This window comes from Bos javanicus, chromosome 13 (assembly GCF_032452875.1).
Source record: "Bos javanicus breed banteng chromosome 13, ARS-OSU_banteng_1.0, whole genome shotgun sequence".
NCBI lineage: Eukaryota > Metazoa > Chordata > Mammalia > Artiodactyla > Bovidae > Bos > Bos javanicus.
The window spans coordinates 31,421,472-31,441,141 of record NC_083880.1 but is presented as its reverse complement, the minus strand read 5'-3'; the positions used below and the strand labels follow the sequence as shown (position 1 = coordinate 31,441,141).

The window sequence follows — 19,670 nt, the reverse complement described above, 5'->3', positions numbered from 1 at the left end:
GTAAATATTCTTCAGTGTGGTAAATATAAAACCTGTCTTTTTGAGCTCCAAACTGGAGTGTGTTATGTCTCAGAAAAATATTAGACAGTGTTCTGAAGTGACAGACCACTTATATAGACTCTGTTGTAGTGTCTATGCTGTGATATATATCTGGTGCTACAGAAATAATGATCTTATTATGCCCTTGGAGAAAGTGAAGTCTTTATTATCAAAATATGTCAAAGCCATTGACTTTACAAATTAAACAGAATCTTCTTTCCACTTTAGCTGTACGTCCAATTACCTTGAGTTGCGAGATGGAGCTGATTCAAACGCACCGATACTTTCCAAGTTTTGTGGGACATCTCTGCCCATCAGTCAGTTGTCCTCAGGAGAGGTGATGTATTTGAGGTTCCAGTCTGACAACAGCCCCACTCATGTGGGATTCAAAGCCAAGTATTCTATAGGTAATGACATTTTTCTATTCAATAAGAAAGTAGTGACCGAATGATTGCATTAAAACTTTTTTAAAAATCATGCCATTTTTAAAGAAGTCTATCTGCCTAATTTTAACAGTTATTTTAATGATATAAGTAAGGAATGTGAATGTTTAAAACCACAAAGTCATTTATCAATTTAAATTTTTACTTTAATTTCCATCTTAAAACACTTTTTTGTATACTTGAATATTTTTATTTTTCTCTTAATTTTTATATATTCAGTTAAATTCTAGTTTCTTCCTCTTGTCATAAAATATATGTAATGTTACTTTAGATAGTAAAACTGTTTAGCAATCAGATGGCTAGTTTTTAGAACCATGACTTTGACCTCCTCAGCATTAATGGATAATCCGAGATGTTTTTCCCCTAAATCTCTAGCACCAAGTCATTCACTCGGTGTTTTGATTTCTTTCCTTTAAAAAATAAATAATAAACATGCATCCTGAAGATTCACTACAAGATGGTCACAGTTACATAGAATTTAGTATCTAATGGGTCTGAACACAAACCGAACATATTAGATACACTCAAAACTCGAAAAGCCTAGTTGTAACAATATTTAGCCTATACCATATGTCTTTTATAGCCTGAGGAAAATGGTATATAATTCAGTCTGTCACATCCAGCTGATAAGAAATAATAGGATAGTAATTTTCAAGGCCCCGAGGTACCCATCACTGCAGTAGCACGTTTATCTGATAAACTAGAAATCACAGGCATAACTAATCAACCACAGCATCATTTCTAGTTGAGCTTGAACTCAGTCTACAGAATCACAACCCAGGCTGCTAGGCAGCTCTTATCAATCTATCAGTTAGTTCTGGAAAGAAACCTGCTTGCAGTTAGTAGCTCTTACAGTGACCTGAGAGAATTCATGAGACATCACAGGATATGCTGTTCAGCAGTCTTTCCATCTTCCCTTTCCCATTATTAGATTGGACTTGTGGTGTCATTTCTCTGTACATGGATAGCAGATTTCGTATAATAAGGGAAGCACAAACTAAACATTTCCACCATTTTTAAAACTTCAGTTTATATTCACTTGGCACTGAAAAGCTTTTCAATGTGCTGGTTAAATTTCAAAGAAACCGTTAAGAGCATATTGCTCTTTTTCTACAGCCCCGTGTGGGGGAGCAGTGACAGGGCAAAGCGGTGTCATCGAGAGCAACGGATACCCAACACAGCCATACACAGACGACTTATTCTGTGAGTGGCGTCTCCGGGGACCCTTGGGACACTATCTCACCATCCACTTTGAAGGCTTCAACCTTCAGAATTCGTCTGGCTGTGAACGAGACTTTGTGGAAATCTGGGAAAACCATACATCTGGTCAGTGAAATATGTCTGCTGTCTTTTGGGAGGTGTCTGTTTTCACCTGTTACTCATTCAGCCTCTGAAATACCCTCATTTCCAAGAAAGGAAAGAGTTTGTTTCTTACAAAGAAGTGCAGATCAGTTAGCTATGGACTGTTCAGCATTTCTCTTGCTTATTTCTTACCCAAGAAACAGTGGTGTCCAAAGCCCAGGGGTCATTGTAGAACTTATCCTGGGACCACACTGAGAGAGCACTGTGTGGGAAGGCACCCTCTTCCAGGGGACTTTCCGGGGCCACAGCTAGATATTTGAGGGGCATCCTGTAAGGGAAGGAGAGGAAAGGAGAATATACTGGGACTTCTCTGGCGGTCCAGTGTTTAAGAATTTGCCTTGCAATGCAGAGGACATGAGTTTGATCCCTGGTCAGGAATTTAAGATCCCACATGCCACGGAGCAACTAAACCTGTATGGCACAACTACTAAGCCCGCACATTAGGAGTGGAACTAGAGGAGCCTGTGCCATAATGAAGACCCAGCACAACCAAAAACATTTTTTTTTTTAAATTTTAAAAAAGGGTGATACACCGTGGAAATAATATGAGATGGATGCTTCCCACTCTGTCTCCTTGGACCATTTCACAACCAACTGAGCCAACCTTCCTCGCTGTGCTGATGCTCTTGGTTCTACCTGGTTGCTGTTTTTGTCGCTCATCTTCATATATTTGAATGTATCAATTTGTATTCTTGTTTGACCTACTTCTCTTGCCAGAGGTCACCATTTCTTCCTGGGCAGGGTCTAATCTATTATTATTTTCTTTGGGAATGCCAAGTATCTCAAGTAGAGGTTAAGTGAAATCAACGCCCGGACTTATACATGCTTCATACTTATTTCACTCTCACAGGAACCTTATTGGGCAGATACTGTGGAAGCAGCATTCCCAGCAGCATAGACACTTCCAGCAATGTTGCTTTGGTCAGGTTTGTCACGGATGGCTCTGTCTCTGCCTCAGGATTCAGACTACGGTTTGACTCCAGCTTGGAAGGTAAGTCTGTTGATTCATTAAAAAAATACACACACACACATGCACATATATCATGTTACATATATATAAATAATAGGTTGGCCAAAAAGTTCATTTGTGTTTTTCTGTAAGCCATTATGGGAAAAAATGAATGAATTTTTTTTTTTGCCAATCCAATAATATGTATTACTATAATACATATTAATATGTTTCTGAGCTGCTATACTGAATAAACACTCTACTTAGGCACTGGTGTTAAATAAGCTGGACAAGACACCATGGCCCATGGCTCCTTGAACCTCAGTAGCCTAGCGGGAGGTAGACAGTAATCACATAGTCACACCAATAAATGAAAAGTCACAAATGCAATCAGTGCTACAAAGGATCTAATGCTGAGAGGGTGTGAGGAGGCAAGGGCCTTTACCACATCTCATCTGAAGAAGGCCAGTCCTTTATTGCTCCAGTCATTTAGAATTTGTGTTCCAAACTCCCTGACAAGCTCAGGTGAAATAAAAACCTTGTCATGAAAAAACTGGATGATCATTTAGCCTTCTGCTTTCAGACTCTGATGGTTACTACGCTTACTGGTCTCTCATAGTTCTTCAGTCATGATGACAAACAGCTGCCAGTGAACTATCAATATAATCTATGAAAGAAAATGAAAGTGTTAGTCGCTCAGTCATGTCCAACTCTCTGTGACCCCATGGACTGTAGCCCACCAGGCTCCTCTGTCCATGGAATTCTCCAGGCAAGAATACTGGAGTAGGTTGCCATTCCCTTCTCCAGGGGATCTTCCCGACCCAGGGATCAAACCCAGGTCTCCCGCATTGCAGGCGGGTTCTTTACCAGCTGAGCCACCAGGGAAGCCCTATGATCCATGGAAGCAGAGATTAAGTATTAAATATCAGAAACAGCCCTCGCATACTTACAGTAATAAATAAGAGCAATAATTTTGTCCAGTGGGGCGATTTAAAAAAATGCTTTATTTTTGAGAACATTCTTTATGGGATCAGATTGGAAGTTCTCTTGTTTTTGTTTTGTTTTCCCTTCAGCGTGTGGTGGGGATCTCCAGGGCCCCTCTGGAACATTCACTTCTCCCAACTACCGGAGCCCTAACCCTCATGGCTGGATGTGTGAGTGGAGAATCACCGTGCAGGAAGGGAGGAGGGTCACCCTCACCTTTGACAGCCTGAGGCTGGAAGCCCATCCATTGTGCAGCAGTGAGCATGTGACAGTAAGTGTCCCCTGCAGCCAGGGATGTTATAGTCCATTGTTTAAGGAGCTTATTGACCCCGTAAATCACAGTCAGAAAACTAGGTCAGGAATATTCCCCTGAGTGCAACTGTATCTCACACAAATTCTAAGTGTTTTAGATAAAACAAAGTCACAATAAATGTTGGCCAAAATATTTGTAAAAGCTGTTTTAGGAGACAGTTATCTCAGCCTATGTCAGGGTCATGGGCAGGATAAATTTTAAAGCAAATCATCATTACATATGGAAAACCTGCGTAAACAGAAAAGTTAGGACTTTGAGTAGCAAATAACTAACTGGGACTAGAGCGACAGAACAAGCCACCACCAAAAGTTTTAAGCAGATGGGTGGTCCTGCCTAATTATTGTTTGCTGGCAGATGTCCTGAGGTTGCCAAGCCCAGCTTTGAGATTAAGAAAGCAAATGAAGTCCCTGAGTGTAAACTGTGAAATGACACATATATGTATGTATACTATATTAACTATAGATGAATATTAGTATATTTCTCCACCCAACTTTCCCTTTCTCCACTCTTTGTTATCTCACTAAATAACTGTTCTAGACTTGTGGTTGCTCAGGTCCAAAGCCTTGATGTCTGTTTTAAAGTCCTTTCTCTCTCACCTTATACTGCATCCATAAGCAAGTCTTGTTCGCCGCATCTTTATAAGAAATCCAGAAACTAACTACTTCTCCTTACATCCACAACCACCACCGTCACTACTCATTCAGATTTATTTCAATAACTTCCACTTGGTCTCCCTACTTTCACCCTTGTCTCTCTGCATCTCAACACAGTAGCCCGTGTGATGAGTTTAAACCTAAATCAGGCCATGTTGCTTTCCTTGAAAATCATCTAATGACCTTTTATCTCACTTGGAGGGAAATCCGTAGTCTTCACGATGGCCCAACTGGCTGTACGTTATCTGCTGCCCCTTCCTTCTCTTATCCATGTTCTTATTTCAAATTCCCCTCCTCTCCAGCCACCCTGGCCTCCTTTCTGCTCCTTGATTTGGGCTACCATGTCCGTGTAACCGCTTCCCATATACTGTTGCCTCTGCCTGGAATGCTCCTTCTCGCTCGTTCACGCCCTTGGTCCATTCAGGGGTCTGCTCAGATGACTAGATCTGAGAAGCCTTCCCTAAGTACCTTCACTAAATAGACCCCACCCCACTCTGGCCTGGTCCTTTTCTTGCATTACTGGTTTCACAGCACTTCACAACAGCTCACAGTCCACGTATTTATTTGTTTGTATATTGTCTGCTGCCCAGACTAGAATGTAAGCGCAGCTCACAGGGACGTGCACTTAGCTTCGTTCCCTGATGAATCCCCACTGCCTCACTCATAACAAACACAGCAATTGCTGAATCAATCAATAGTTAAAGGACTGTCACGTTCCTTTTTAAAAATGAGCCACCTTTGTTTTCATTTCATTGTCTCCTGCTGGATAGTGAATTTCAAAAATATGAAACATTGCTGTATGTTACTCTGTTTGTATTGCCCTAAAATAATCATATTCAAACTTTGGATTTTGCTTCTTAGATCTAATATCTGAAGGACCAAAATGTTGTCTTCTGTCAAATATTGAGAATTATGGAGCCCAGCGTCTTTTCTCTTATTTGAAAGCCAGGAAATTTTGGACCAAGCTTGCTTATTTTTGAAGGAACATTCTTCCTCTTGTTGAAGGAATAATACAGAAACAAGAATGAAGTAGAAAAAAATTTAACCACTCCCACTATACCATATTTTGAAGCATTTTCTTATGTACTTAGGTGACAGAAATTCATTTCTATACTAATTTTCATCAATTTTTTCTCAATATAAATACTGTGAATAGTGAATGCTATCGAATAATTTTTGTAGAGCTGAGAAAATAAAAAAACATAAAAATACTTGGAATCCCACACAACCATTACTAAAATTTTGAGGTTTATGCTAAAAGTCTTTTTTCCTTTGAGATCATATTGAAACATAATCATTAGAAATCTTACCAGCAGAGTATTCACATGCCCTACAGGAAAGATAATTAGAAGAGTCATAGTTTCAAAGCTCAAATAATAAAAGAAAATGTACAGCATCAACCACAAATTCTAAATCATGTCCTGCTTGTCATTTCCCCATCTCCGAATAATAAATGCCAAAGGCACTCTTTTCTACTCTTTCAGCTACATCTTTTGATATTTATGTCATTATTTCAAAATAATATTCCTATGCTCCTACTTCTTCTTCTTTTTTTTTTTTTTGTCTTAGACATTATCCACATCCAACTGTGGAAGATGAGGATTTAACTGTCTTCAAAAACCACCCCAGGATCACCACAAATGTACATGGGGGTACTCACAACTCAATTACCGCCCCAACTACCTCCCCAAATACTCCTGTCACCGATTTTGTTTAAATTGTTACTCAGGGTTTACATTAATATGACTATGAAAACATCAGTCCCACTTAAATGAAGTATTGTGCTCTGGTAGCATTTGCTTTTGATTTTCCAAGTAATAATTGTGTCCTGTTTTACACTTTCATAGTTTTGTGTGTGTGTTGTTTTCTATGTTCAGTTCAGTTCAGTTGCTCAGTTGTGTCCGACTCTTTGTGACCCCATGGACTGCAGCATGCCAGGCCTCCCTGTCCATCACCAACTCCTGGAGCCTACTCAAACTCATGTCCATCAAGTCGGTGATGCCATCCAACCACCTCATCCTCTGTTGTCCCCTTCTCCTCCCACCTTCAATCTTTCCCAGCATTAGGGTTTTTTCCAATGAGTTGGTTCTTCACATCAAGTGGCCAAAGTATTGGAATTTCAACTTCAGCATCAGTCCTTCCAATGAATATTCAGGACTCATTTCCTTTAGGATGGACTGATTTGATATCCTTGCAGTCCAATGGACTCTCAAGAGTCTTCTCCAACACCACAGTTCAAAAACATCAGTTCTTCGGTGCTTAGCTTTATTTATAGTCCAACCCTCACATGCATACATGACTACTGGAAAAAACAGAGCTTTGACTAGACAGACCTTTGTTGGCAAAGTAACGTCTCTGCTTTTTAATATGCTGTCTAGGTTGGTCATAGCTTTTCTTCCAGGGAGCAAGTGTCTTTTAATTTCATGGCTGCAGTCACCATCTGCAGTGATTTTGGAGCCTGCAGAAAATAAAGTCTGCCACTGTTTCCACTGTTTCCCCATCTATTTCCCATGAAGTGATGGGCCCAGATGCCGTGATCTTCATTTTCTGAATGTTGAGCTTTAAGCCAACTTTTTCACTCTCCTCTTTCACTTTCATCAAGAGGCTCTTTAGTTGTTTTTCACTTTCTGCCATAAGGGTGGTGTCATCTTCGTATCTGAGGTTATTGATATTTCTCCCGGCAGTCTTGGTTCCAGCTTGTGCTTCATCCAGCCCGGCATTTCGCATGATATACTCTGGATATGTTAAATAAGCAGGGTGGCAATATACAGCCTTGACATACTCCTTTCCAGATTTGGAACCAGTCTGTTGTTCCATGTCCAGTTCTAACTGTTGCTTTGGACCTGCATACAGATTTGTCAGGAGGCAGGTCATGGTCTGGTATTCCCATCTCTTTAAGAATTTTCCACAGTTTGTTGTGATCCACAGAGTCAAAGGCTTTTTAGTCACTAATTCTTCCACACGTTCCACACTCCAGGTGTATATCCCCACCTTATATGATAAAACACTTCTATCGGCTCCATTCATTTTCCTTAGAAATATCTTCCTTGGGCCTTTGCCCATCAGCTGCAAGTCTGATTCCTACTGCCATGCCCACATTACCTTTCATCTTCTTATTTGCAAGTTTCTTCATGCATCTCCTGGACAGGATACCTGGCTTTATGATAATGAGCGTTTCCCATTCTTGGTTAATTTCCTCTTTGAGGTAAGGCTCATGCTCTTGTGGCTCTCTAAGGACATAGGCATGGGTGACAAAGTTTTTGAGTACATGTGTATCTGTAATTATTTATATTCTATCCTTGTTCTTTTGACTGTATTATGTATATCAAATATATTAATCATAATTTTGAAACGTTTTATTGCTCTTTTGGGAGTCAGTCTCCTTCAAGTCCCTCTTTCCTATTACATTGGTCTCTGACTTTTACATTGGATGTTTGCCTAAATGTCTACTGACCCTTGACTCTTCATTCCTATTTAAGTATTAAGTGCTAAAAGGCAATGGGAAGCTCTCTGTGTGTGATTGGAGCCATCAACTTCTGGGCTTCATGGCCGGGGGGCTGGGGGGGTCCTGGGGGGTGGGAAGGGGGTGACCAAGGGGGTTTCTGATTGTTAAATCAGGGGAAACCACAAATGTCATATTACAGGTCTTCTCCACCCCCTCACCCCTGAGGTTAAGCATCAAAGAATCACTTTCAGAATAAATTTCTGAATCTTTAATACAATGTCCACATTCCTTTCTTTGAAATACATTTTTTTATGAGTTGCATGCTTGTGTTGTTTCCTCTTCATTCTGCTCCAAACAACAGGATGTGGCTTGTCTTCTATTTATCCTTTATTTGCTTGAGAACTTGACTGAAAGAAAGAAAGGAAGGAAGGAAGGAGGTAGGGACTCTTCCTGAGATCTACAGGTTGCTCAAGGGTGGCTTTGAGCAAGCCACTTCCAGAACAATACCTCATGCAGTAACCTAAGCATACCATTCCTCCAGACCAGCTGCGGGTCTCACGCTGTGCCCAGATGGAGAAGTGGGAAAGCCACACCATCCCGTGTGCAGAATAATGAGCCGAATACCCCATTGAATTCCTGTTTTTAGCGCATTTTATGTCCTGAATTTCACATACTTACTTCATACCCCACTGTTTTCCAAGAGTTTTAGTTTCTCAAAGAGGAATAGAGGAGGAATGTGGAAACAGCCGTCTTGTTCCTCCTAAAAGCAGGGGTTTGCATGATAAATGATGCCTCACAATTCTTAGTCACTATGATTTTACACTCAGGGCAGATGCTGGGGAAGAGACAAAGGCCATTGATCATAGTTTTGCACATATTATCCTTGTAGTTGCAAATAATACCTTTTGATTCTGACAATGTGTTGCCCATTCCTGTTTTTAGAATTATTGAAATACCTCTCTCCTGTTTCCTATGCATTGTTTGGTGGTTTGGAATCAGAGGCATAATTTGAATCCCAGTTTTATTATTACTGGCTCTTTATACTGCGGCAGGTGGCATTATCTTTCTGAATTCTGGTGTCTTAACCTGGAAAACAGGGGTAATATATTGTGTCTGAGAGGTTAGTTTGCTAATTTGATAAGGTAATCCAAGGGGTTATTAGTAGAGTCTGGCATGCTGTTTGTGCTCAATAAATGATAAGAAATGTTGGGTCCATTCCTACAAGCTGGAAGACACTTTAAACCAGAAGCCCCCAAAGAGCTACATTTGATGATCAGTTACAGTAGACAGAAAAGCATACAGCTTTTGTATGGAATACAGTATCCACTTCCATAGCTCTTAATGTCATATTCAGCCTCATTATTCCTAATTGTAAGCCACTCCAATCCTTTTTAAAAGCAGAACTGTCACTCACTCTTTCATTTACTGTTTAGTTACTTCTAGATCTTTCTTGAGCTATCCTAGATATCCACTTGGTTTTGGACAGAAGTGGAAGAATATTTTGCCAATTATCATAACCATGTGCATAACTGGAGTTGTTTAATCTTTTGGAGTTCACAATATTCAAATCCATTTTTAAAAGTTCAAACTTGCAAGAAAGTTGACGCTTTGAATGCATAAGTAATTAGGAAAGAACTATTATATTGAGATTGATTTTTTAAAATCACTTTTCAAGGCATTTAAAAATATTTGAGTTCTTCTCTACTTCAGTTCATCAGAGGCTAACCTTTAAACCCTCTTTGTCGATGTCAAAGGTCCTGATGCATTGCTAAGAAAAACTGCTCCCCAGTGAACTCTGTGAACTAAGACGTGAGCATGTTAGCATAGCTGCTTTACATTTTGAGCACAGATTCCAGTTGCAAAGAGCACAGCAGTCTTTTGTTTGTCACTATGTGGCAGGAGGGCATGACTGCAATGCTTCCATTTTCGTGCAATGACCCTGAGGGCACAAAATGCGCTGCGGGTGATGCGGTGGCTTGTGACCCTGGGTCAAGTGCCCATATTGTGAAATAATTCATTTTAGCTCAGAGTTTCCTTAGAAAGAAGCATGTCTAGGCTGGGAACATAAACTCCTAGGAAATACTCAGTAAGATGGGCTATGTCTAAAGGTTAAACTGTTTTTCTCAACAGGTATTTAATGGCATTAGAAGTAACTCACCCCAGCTGGAGAAACTGTGCAGGAGCATGAATGGCAGCAATGAAATCGAATCTTCAGGAAATACAATGAAGGTCGTTTATTTCACGGACGGGTCCAGGCCATACGGCGGCTTCATTGCCTCCTACACGTCCAATGAAGATGCAGGTAATAGCAGCTGCTACGAATACACCTGTGTTACAGTCCACATGGCAAGTGCCCTGTAGCTGCTGCCAACAGCAGCGGAGTCATCCGTGTTCCCCTCAGAGATCAGGGTTACACCTAGAATCTTCCATGAAAGACAAACATAACCAGATAGAAAATCCAACCAAAAAGCCCAAAAACAAAAGACAAAAGCTTCTAGTTTTGGAAAGAAAACTGCTATTGAGAATTAGAAAAGTTAAAAAAAGTGCTGTTAGGAGAGCTTCCAGCTGAGTCCCACGCAGTGTCACCATTATAGATGACTGCCAGGCCCACAGCCCTTGGTCAGTTCTCTGTTCTGGAAAAGGACAGAGATCTCTTGGAAGGTAGCTTACTCCCAGAGGGTAACTAATGCAACTGAAGACAGATTGTATTGCTTCTGAGTCATCCATCTATCCAGATATAGACTTCCAGCATACGTGAATATGGGGTTCACATATGATATGGGATATTTAAAATTAAGCAAGATAATGGCCTTTCTACTGTAAATATCCTCCTACTTTCTGGATTGGTGTTATTATCTAGGAACTTTAAACTTTAGGAAGACTGGAATTGAATAAAAAAAAAAAACTTTATTTCATTGATACAAAGAATATTCATTCCCTTTTAAAAAGAGCAAATTCATCACAATGCCAGTGTTAAATATTATCTGTTTTATTCAATTCAATTCTCAGGTCAAGTGGAGGATTCCTAATCAGAAGCCATCAGGGCCACCATTATATTTGGATATTACTTTAAATGAAATATTAGTGAACAGTGGGCTCATATTAGAAGATACTGACTTAGCCAAACCTCACTCACCTAATCTACACCTTTAGGGAAATAAAGGAATTGCTTATTTCTGTGCATCTTTCTAAACCCACAGAAACAACTTCTGTAGTTGGTGTGATGAGCCAGCCCTTTGCCCACAACCCTGACTTCATCTGGAAAAACAAATCAAAGCAATAAAAAAAAAAAAAAAGACTGCTGTGGTTATTATAGTTATTTTTTCCTGTCACATGTGTATCTTCTCCTATGGCATGAGTCTGACAACTAGTTTTTTGTCAACTTCTGTTTCCTCAGTGTGCGGTGGTTCCCTTACAAGCTTCCCTAAAGGAAACTTTACTTCTCCTGGCTATGACGGAGTCAGTAATTATTCAAGAAACCTAAACTGCGAGTGGATGCTCAGCAACCCCAATCAGGGCAACTCCTCCATTTACATTCATTTTGAGGATTTTTATCTAGAAACTCACCAAGACTGTCAATCAGATGTCCTTGAGTTCCGAGTAGGTGAGTCCAGTCAAGGAACACGTTCTTCCATTCATATCTACAACTTTCTCCTTTTGCCTGGAGTCCAGTGACCTCCCAATGAAGGGAGTCAAAAAGAAAGTTACATAAATGACACTCGGTGCATTGTTCTGCTCAGCTAATGCCAATGGGCTTCTGATATGGAGACTTTGTGGATCTTCAAAACCTAGCATGCCATTGGTAATGTATGTATGTAATGTCCAGAAGAACACTGTTCAGACAAAACCATCATTCTGCATGTGTCCAGCCGAGGACAATATTGCCCATAAACGGAATGAGATGGATCAGTGTTGACAGCTAGACCCTAGGTTTTTAAGGTTTTTACCAATTGTGTCTCTGTTTAAATATATGCTAAAAAATAATTATGAAGACATGAATTGGAGCAAAATGGTGCCTAGGATAAAGAGGTCCATACCGAAAAAACCATTCTTTTTCACTGTGTTTGAGGCACTCTTTCCTTTGTAGTCAAGAAAGAAAGAGGATTTGTGAAATGTCTGCTACTAAACCAGAATTTAAATGTGCATCAGTGAATAGCTTGAAATGTTTTTTTATTATTATTACTTATTCTGATTGAATTTGTTGAATTATTTTTCCTAAGTTATATAAATGACACTCAGTGTGTTGTTCTGCTCAGATAATGCCTATGGGCTTCTGATATGGAGACTTTGTGGATCTTCAAAACCTAGAATGCCATTGGTTATCCCTTATCCAGAGGTATGGATACACTTTGTCACCAATGAGCGTGTAGAACATGTTGGATTCCATGCACAGTATTCCTTTACAGGTAAGACTGATGATAAGCTCTCCAACTCTAGTGCTAAAACAATACATAAATTTGTAAATGATATTTTCCAGAAAGATCTTATATGTATTTTGTTAGATTTATTTCTAGGTTTATTTGTTGGTTTTATTGGTAATGTCAATCAGACATTTTTATTTATACTTTCTACCCAGTTCTTTTTTTTCAGACAACTCAAAATAATGTTTTAATTGGCATCACAATTAAACAGAAAACTAGCAAGGATATATAAGGCCTGAACAACCGACTTAACCTGACATCTACAGAACACTTCCAGCAACAACAGTGGAATACATGCTCTTTTCAAGGGCACGTGTAATTTTCTCCAGGGCAGACAATATAGCCAGTTCTTATAAGCAAACAGTTGACTGGGGAAAGGAGTGAGATTTCTTATCCACTCAGTCAACCAGGTTGCCAATTGGTTCTTCTTCATCAGATTGAAAGAAAAGCATCAGACATCTGGAAGCATTACTATTTCTGTGGAACATCATACCATACTATGCTTTCAAAATGTATTTTTGTAAATTAGAAAATTTTTTCTAACTTCTTCAACTTTCTGTGCTAATGTACACTCTGATAGCTGACTACAGTATGTGTGTTTATTGTCAAATGACAAAATGTTTAGTTATGGTACTGGTCATATTCTTCAAGCTTACATGTGTTTTCATGGGCCGAGTGTTTTCGAGAAAGCCAGTGTTCTTTACATTGTCCCTAGTGCATTTGTTGTCAGGCGCATTTATTGCATTTATTCTATGCTCATCCAAGTTTTTACCATTTTTGGTTCATACATCTTCCTTCTCCTTTGTATCAAACTTGAGCCCACCTTCGTTGTGTGATTCCATCTAATTAACACTATATAAGATTCTGTTTGTTTCTAATCTTCCATCTTTTTAGTTTTTACTTTCAGTTTTACTTTGCTTTCATCTAATTTCATCTATTTATCCATTTATTGCCCCTTTTTAAAAATCATAAAGTACAGTGGCTATAAGCAGTATTTACTTTGGCTTTACAGAATTTTGTGGGTTTTTTCCTATCTTATTGAGAAGTTTACAAATCTAATTTCAGACTGTGGTGGAATACAGATAGGTGACAGTGGAGTGATCTCAAGCCCCAACTATCCAGCTGCATATGACAGCTTGACCCACTGTTCTTGGCTGTTGGAAGCCCCACAAGGCCACACCATCAATGTGAGTACTAATGAGTGGGTGAGATATCAATACTTCTGAAACTACAATAAAAGTACTGTGTCCTGGGTGGAGACAGAGTTGTTGTTTTTTTTTTTTTAATAAGCAAGTGATTAGAATAGGCTTTAATTCTGCCATCAAATAATTTTCTCCCTAAAATTCTCTGATTGGAGTACATTCATTGACATCTACACATTTACAATTAATGAAGGATGAAATATATTCCATTCTTTTTCAAGCACAGGAGAAGCTTTCTGTAGAAGACCATTCTCCATCTGGAATAGAGATGCTTTCATGTTCTTAATATAAGCTGCCATCCCAGCCCAGGGGACTGAATATGATCCTAATGACTCCCATTCTGGGAGAAATATTCACTCTCAAAATTTCCAAGAGAAACTTCCATAAGAAAAAGTAGAGAAGGGCAAGGAGAATGAAAGAAGATATGTAAATACAAAATTATATAAATTAAAATGAAAGGATGCAGAAGAACTTCAGTCTAACTCTACATAGACAGGCTCATTTACAACTCAGAGTGTTTTCTCATTTCTTCTCTTTTCTCCTGCAGCTGACATTCAGTGATTTTGACGTTGAAGCCCATGAAAACTGTGCCTGGGACTCGGTCACTGTGAGGAACGGTGGTTCTCCTGGATCACCCATCATAGGACACTACTGTGGAATTTTAAATCCAGGGACGATCCAGTCAGGTTCCAACCAGCTGGTGGTGATTTTTAATACAGACCATTCGATACAACATGGTGGATTTTATGCTACATGGAGCTCAGAGACTTTAGGTAAAAGAAATACTGTCTGCACTTACTGTCTTTTGTCATCAATGTAGTTTTAAAATTTACTAACTAATCCAACAAGTCTATATTTTGTACCTAATCTTTCAGAATCAATTCTAAATTTTTATGCTACACATGTCATCTCATGTAACAACCTTCTAAGGAAGACACACTATCGATCTACATTTTCTCCACTTGCATGGGTGGAAGCAGGATAAATGGGTTGATAAACTGCCCAAGTCGTGTAGCTGATAATCAGAAGATTTGAGATTTGAGTAAAGACAGCAGAGCCCAGAAACTTTGATTTAAATACTTCTACCATGTTGCCTCCATAGGCAAAAGGCCATGGCACAGCTTGGGAATCACAAGTAATAGAAAATATGTGCTGGAATCACAAGTAGTTTAAAGTATTCTGAGCTTGGAGGCAGGATGCAGAGTGGTGAGTTGAGGTCAGGAAAAGCTGTCATCCATGTCCTGAAGATCTCCTGGAAAAGGAAATGGCAACCCACTCCACTATTCTTGCTTGGAGAATCCCATGGACAGAGGAGCCTTGTGGGCTACAGTCTATGGGGTCGCGAGTCGGATGCAACTTAGAGACTAAACCACTACCACTGCATCCTGAAGAGCCTTGGCTTCTGAATTACCCCTCAAGCAATGGGGAGCTAGTTGAAGAGTTTTGAGCAGCAAAGTGACAAGATAACATTTGTGATTTAGAATGAATGCTCTGTACAGGGCAAAACATAACAGATCTGATTTCAAAGGATTAATTGTTGTACCTGCAAACTATGAACTTCATGGAAATCCTCAGAAAATGTAAGATTTGCATTGGATACTTTTGTTAGGATCCCATCATAGCCTTGGAATATCAAAGAGGACAGTTATTTCTAGAAGAGTCAGGGGGTGATTAGGAAGCTCTTTGTGGAAAAGAGCTTTGATTCAAACTGTCCCTCAGTAACCCACTGGTTGCTGTTGGACTCGGAAGGGTGTTTGAGATGAAACCCTAGTTTCCCTAGGGTTTAAAAGCAAAAGATACAAAGAAAACTCTAACTTCATTTTGTTTAAAGTTCACATATTTTTCTTTTGTTGTCTCTTAAGAACATATTTTAAATATTACAAAATAATTCTAGGTTTTTCTTTCTTTTAATCCCTGTAATGTAATTTTCATCCATTGGCATTTCAGTGTGAATGAACCAGGTTGCTTAATGAAAAGTTTTCCCCTCCTCAAAATCGTTTTGTCCTGTTTAAGTTAGATTAAAATTACATGTTACATATGTATGTTAGAGTAAAATTGCAAATAAGTATAGACTTGCACTCTCATGTGTTTGTGGCAGTAAAAAACAAAGCTTGAGATTGTTGGGCCACAAATATTAATCCACCAGAGCCTCAAGGGGAGTAAAAATTATTGCTCTTGTTTGATGACAGAGTGGAAGTCTATTCTCTTTTTGGCATGGACTAATGGGATCAGGTGAGTTCAGTACAGGGGTAACCAAACAGTAACAACTGAAGGTTCCTGTGACTTCACTGACCTTACATTTGCTGACAGTCCTTGCTGTGGACCTGCCCCGAGGGTCAGAGACTCATATGTAAGGAGAGATGCCCTGACATCTCATTTAGAAATGTGTCTTCTCCAGAAGCGTTGGGTTTACCAAAATTGTTACATTCTTCACAAGGTGATGACTATTTCCATGACAATTTTTCAGGCTGTGGTGGAGTACTTCATTTGAACAATGGTACAATCAGATCCCCTCACTGGCCTCAGAATTTTCCCGAGAACAGCAGATGTTCCTGGACAGTCATTACACACCAAAGTAAACACTTGGAGATCAGCTTTGACAACAACTTCCTCATCCCCAGTGGGGATGGACAGTGTCAGAACAGCTTTGTGAAGGTCAGTGTGCTTGTGTATTTAATGGGAGCCAAGCTGGTTTCAGGAACGTAAACGTTTAGATTAGAAATGACTCATTGCTCTCAAAGTAGGAGAAGGACAATTTCACTACTTGGATTTCTTGAATGAAAAAGTGAGAAACCTCAACCACTGGGAGTTTAAAAAAATGCTTTTTTGGATCTTATATGTTCTGTCTCTGAGGGCCTGTACACCTTTTAGTGGAAAGAACATTGGCCTGGACTCCACCTCCCTTGCATTTACCGCCTGCATGTTCCTCTCTGAGCCAAGTAAACATCTGGGTTTTAAATCACTCAACTGTAAAATGAAGAGAATAACTCCTACTTTAGTAGGAATGTTTTTAGCATTAGAGGTGATATGATACAATAACATATATAGTACTCAATACTTGGAATATAAAAACTACTCAATGAGTAGAAGTGGCAGCTCTGGGGAGCCTTGGAGTTGGAGCTGCTCAGTATCTTGAAGGTGATGGTACAGTAAGTCCCCTATGTATGAATGAGTTCCATCTGAAGAGTGTGTTTATAGGTCCAATTTGTTCATTCATTACAGTTCAGTTCAGACACTCAGTCATGTCCGACTTCTCACAACCCCATGAACTGCAGCACGCCAGGCTTCCCTGTCCATCACCAACTCCTGGAGCTTACTCAAGCTCATGTCCATCGAGTCAGTGATGCCATCCAGCCATCTCATCCTCTGTCGTCCCTTCTCCTCCCGCCTTCCATCTTTCCCAGCATCAGGGTCTTTTCCAGTGAGTCAGTTCTTCGCACCAGGTGGCCCAAGTATTGGAGCTTCAGCTTCAGCATCAGTCCTTCCAATGAATATTCAAGACTGATTTCTTTTAGGATGGACTGGTTTGATATCCTTGCAGTCCAAGGGACTCTCAAGAGTCTTCTCCAGCACCACTGTTCAAAAGCATCAATTCTTCGATGCTCATTGGACCATAAAGGAAATTGAGCACCGAAGAATTTCTTAATTGGTCCAACAGTTAGCCTAGGTACCCAGCTAATACAATCGGCTATATAGTACTGTCATGTATTAGGTTTATAAAACTTTTCACACAAATAATACATAAAAAAACAAACAAAAAATAAACATCTTTAAAGCAGAGACATTACTTTGACAACAAAGGTCCATCTAGTCAAGGCTATGGTTTTTCCAGTAGTCATGTATGGATGTGAGAGTTGGACTATAAAGAAAGCTGAGCGCTGAAGAATTGATGCTTTTGAACTGTGGTTTTGGAGAAGACTCTTGAGAGTCCCTTGGACTGCAAGGAGATCCAAACAGTCCATCCTAAAGGAGATCAGTCCTGAGTGTTCATTGGAAGGATTGATGTTGAAGTGGAAGCTCCAACACTTGGCCACCTGGTACGAAGAGCTGACTAATTTGAAAAGACCCTGATGCTGCGAAAGATTGAAGGTGGGAGGAGAAGGGGACAACAGAGGATGAGATGGTTGGATGGCATCACCGACTCAATGGGCATGAGTTTGGGTAAACTCTGGGAGCTGGTGATGGACATGGAGGCTTGGTGTGCTGCAGTCCATGGGGTTGCAAACAGCCGGACATGACTGAGTGACTGAACTGAACTGAATCTTACAGTACAGTACCTTGAAAAGTACAATAGTCAACTACATCACCACTGCTTTTACGCTTGCTTCTGGACATCCTGGACTTTGAAATAAAGATGCTGCACTACTACACTCTATATAGTACTCTACAGTAAAATACATGAAGGCACAACCGCTTGTAAAGGATACAGGCAAATGACAATGTATGCTGGACATGTGAACTGACCTATGTGATTGGACATGTGAACACACATTCGCTCTTTAAAAGTTCACAACTTGAAGGTTCATGTGTAGGGGACTTACTGTCTAAACTGGTGTATAACCAAATGTGCACACACACATGTGTGAATACAAGTGACACTGGGAAATTGAGAAAGACAGGTGGACTGTATCAAGTCCACCTCCTGGTTATGATATTAATTATAGTTTTACAAGATGTCAGTATTAGAGGAAACTGGGAAATGTGTGCCAGGGATTCCTCTATGTCTTACAACTGCATGTGAATCTGCAGGTACTCAATAAACATAATTTTTTTAAAAAATCACTTGAGTGATAAAATATCACATGCAGCCAGGCTGAATTGTACAAACCTTAAGAAAAGTCAGAAAATTTCTGCCAGTTTTGTAACATTTTGTAGATCTAATATTTAAGAGTTCTAGGTCATAGAGGCAATGAAATGAGATCTTGACTGACACAGCAGCAATGAATATTTAATAACTCCTTACCATTATTATCATGATAACACTTATGTTCTGGGCCAAAAGGTAGAGATGTCAGATCCATAATTAATGACTTCAGGAAAGCATACACCTTTGAGGATTCTTGAAGTTCCTTATTGAAGAAGTTGAGATGCTTTCATAAAAGTTTTAGCTCTGATCATTTTTCCTTTTCAGTGATGTTTGTAAAAGAGTATATGCAGATCTCTCAGTAAATCATGTTTATAATTTCACAGAGTTAAAAATACATACAGTACAGAAGGTGGGTAGAAAACTTCTGTATAGTGTTTCCCTGGATAGTTAAGGGCAGGGAGTGGGAGGACATAAAGGGGATGTTAGGAAAAATGTGGGTGTACATTTCTTTCCTAATGCTTATTTTGATCTTAGATATTTGGCAGAATATCCTCACTCTTGTTCTCAGTAGTTCCAGCCCCATGCACCTCCCATATCTCATACATGGCAAATATAATCTGACTTCAGTAAGCTGACTAACAGCAGGATATGCAGTGTTTGAAACTCACTTGAAATGATATGACCTTGAAGAGCTGATAGTAAATCTGTGCTCTGCATTTGGTCTCCCTCACACTTCTTCCTCTGGGCCAATTTGCTAATAGAAATGTCTATAACGGCTTGATGTGTTATGGCTCTGTTCAAGGAACATTCCTGCAAGTGATAAGTTTAGAATGAGTGATTCAATGTGAAGGAAATGTTGAGTAGTCAAGTAAGACCAATCCAAGCCCAATGCCCTTCTTGCCTTCTTGGGCTAGGTAATCCTTAGTTGGGCATTGGGCAAGTTCAGCTAAATCAGGTCAACTAGAAGTATGCAAGAGGAAATGGCCTAGCTACACAAAAATGAGCACAGTCTCCTTGGAAGAGTCAAGAATGGGCTGTGCTATTAAAAAAAA

The 19,670-nt window shown here is 39.7% G+C and overlaps 1 protein-coding gene across 1 annotated transcript in view; it reads left to right on the top strand.

Annotated features, from left to right (window-relative positions):
* CUBN (cubilin) overlaps positions 1-19,670 on the top strand; it is a 263,943-nt gene that overhangs the window by 181,655 nt on the left and 62,618 nt on the right. The window contains exons 45-54 of the mRNA XM_061436135.1: positions 268-446; positions 1,599-1,808; positions 2,695-2,835; positions 3,867-4,048; positions 10,319-10,490; positions 11,586-11,792; positions 12,445-12,594; positions 13,675-13,796; positions 14,359-14,584; positions 16,279-16,466. Of these exons, the coding sequence (XP_061292119.1) occupies positions 268-446; positions 1,599-1,808; positions 2,695-2,835; positions 3,867-4,048; positions 10,319-10,490; positions 11,586-11,792; positions 12,445-12,594; positions 13,675-13,796; positions 14,359-14,584; positions 16,279-16,466 (1,777 nt within the window). The remainder of the gene's footprint in view (positions 1-267; positions 447-1,598; positions 1,809-2,694; positions 2,836-3,866; positions 4,049-10,318; positions 10,491-11,585; positions 11,793-12,444; positions 12,595-13,674; positions 13,797-14,358; positions 14,585-16,278; positions 16,467-19,670) is intronic.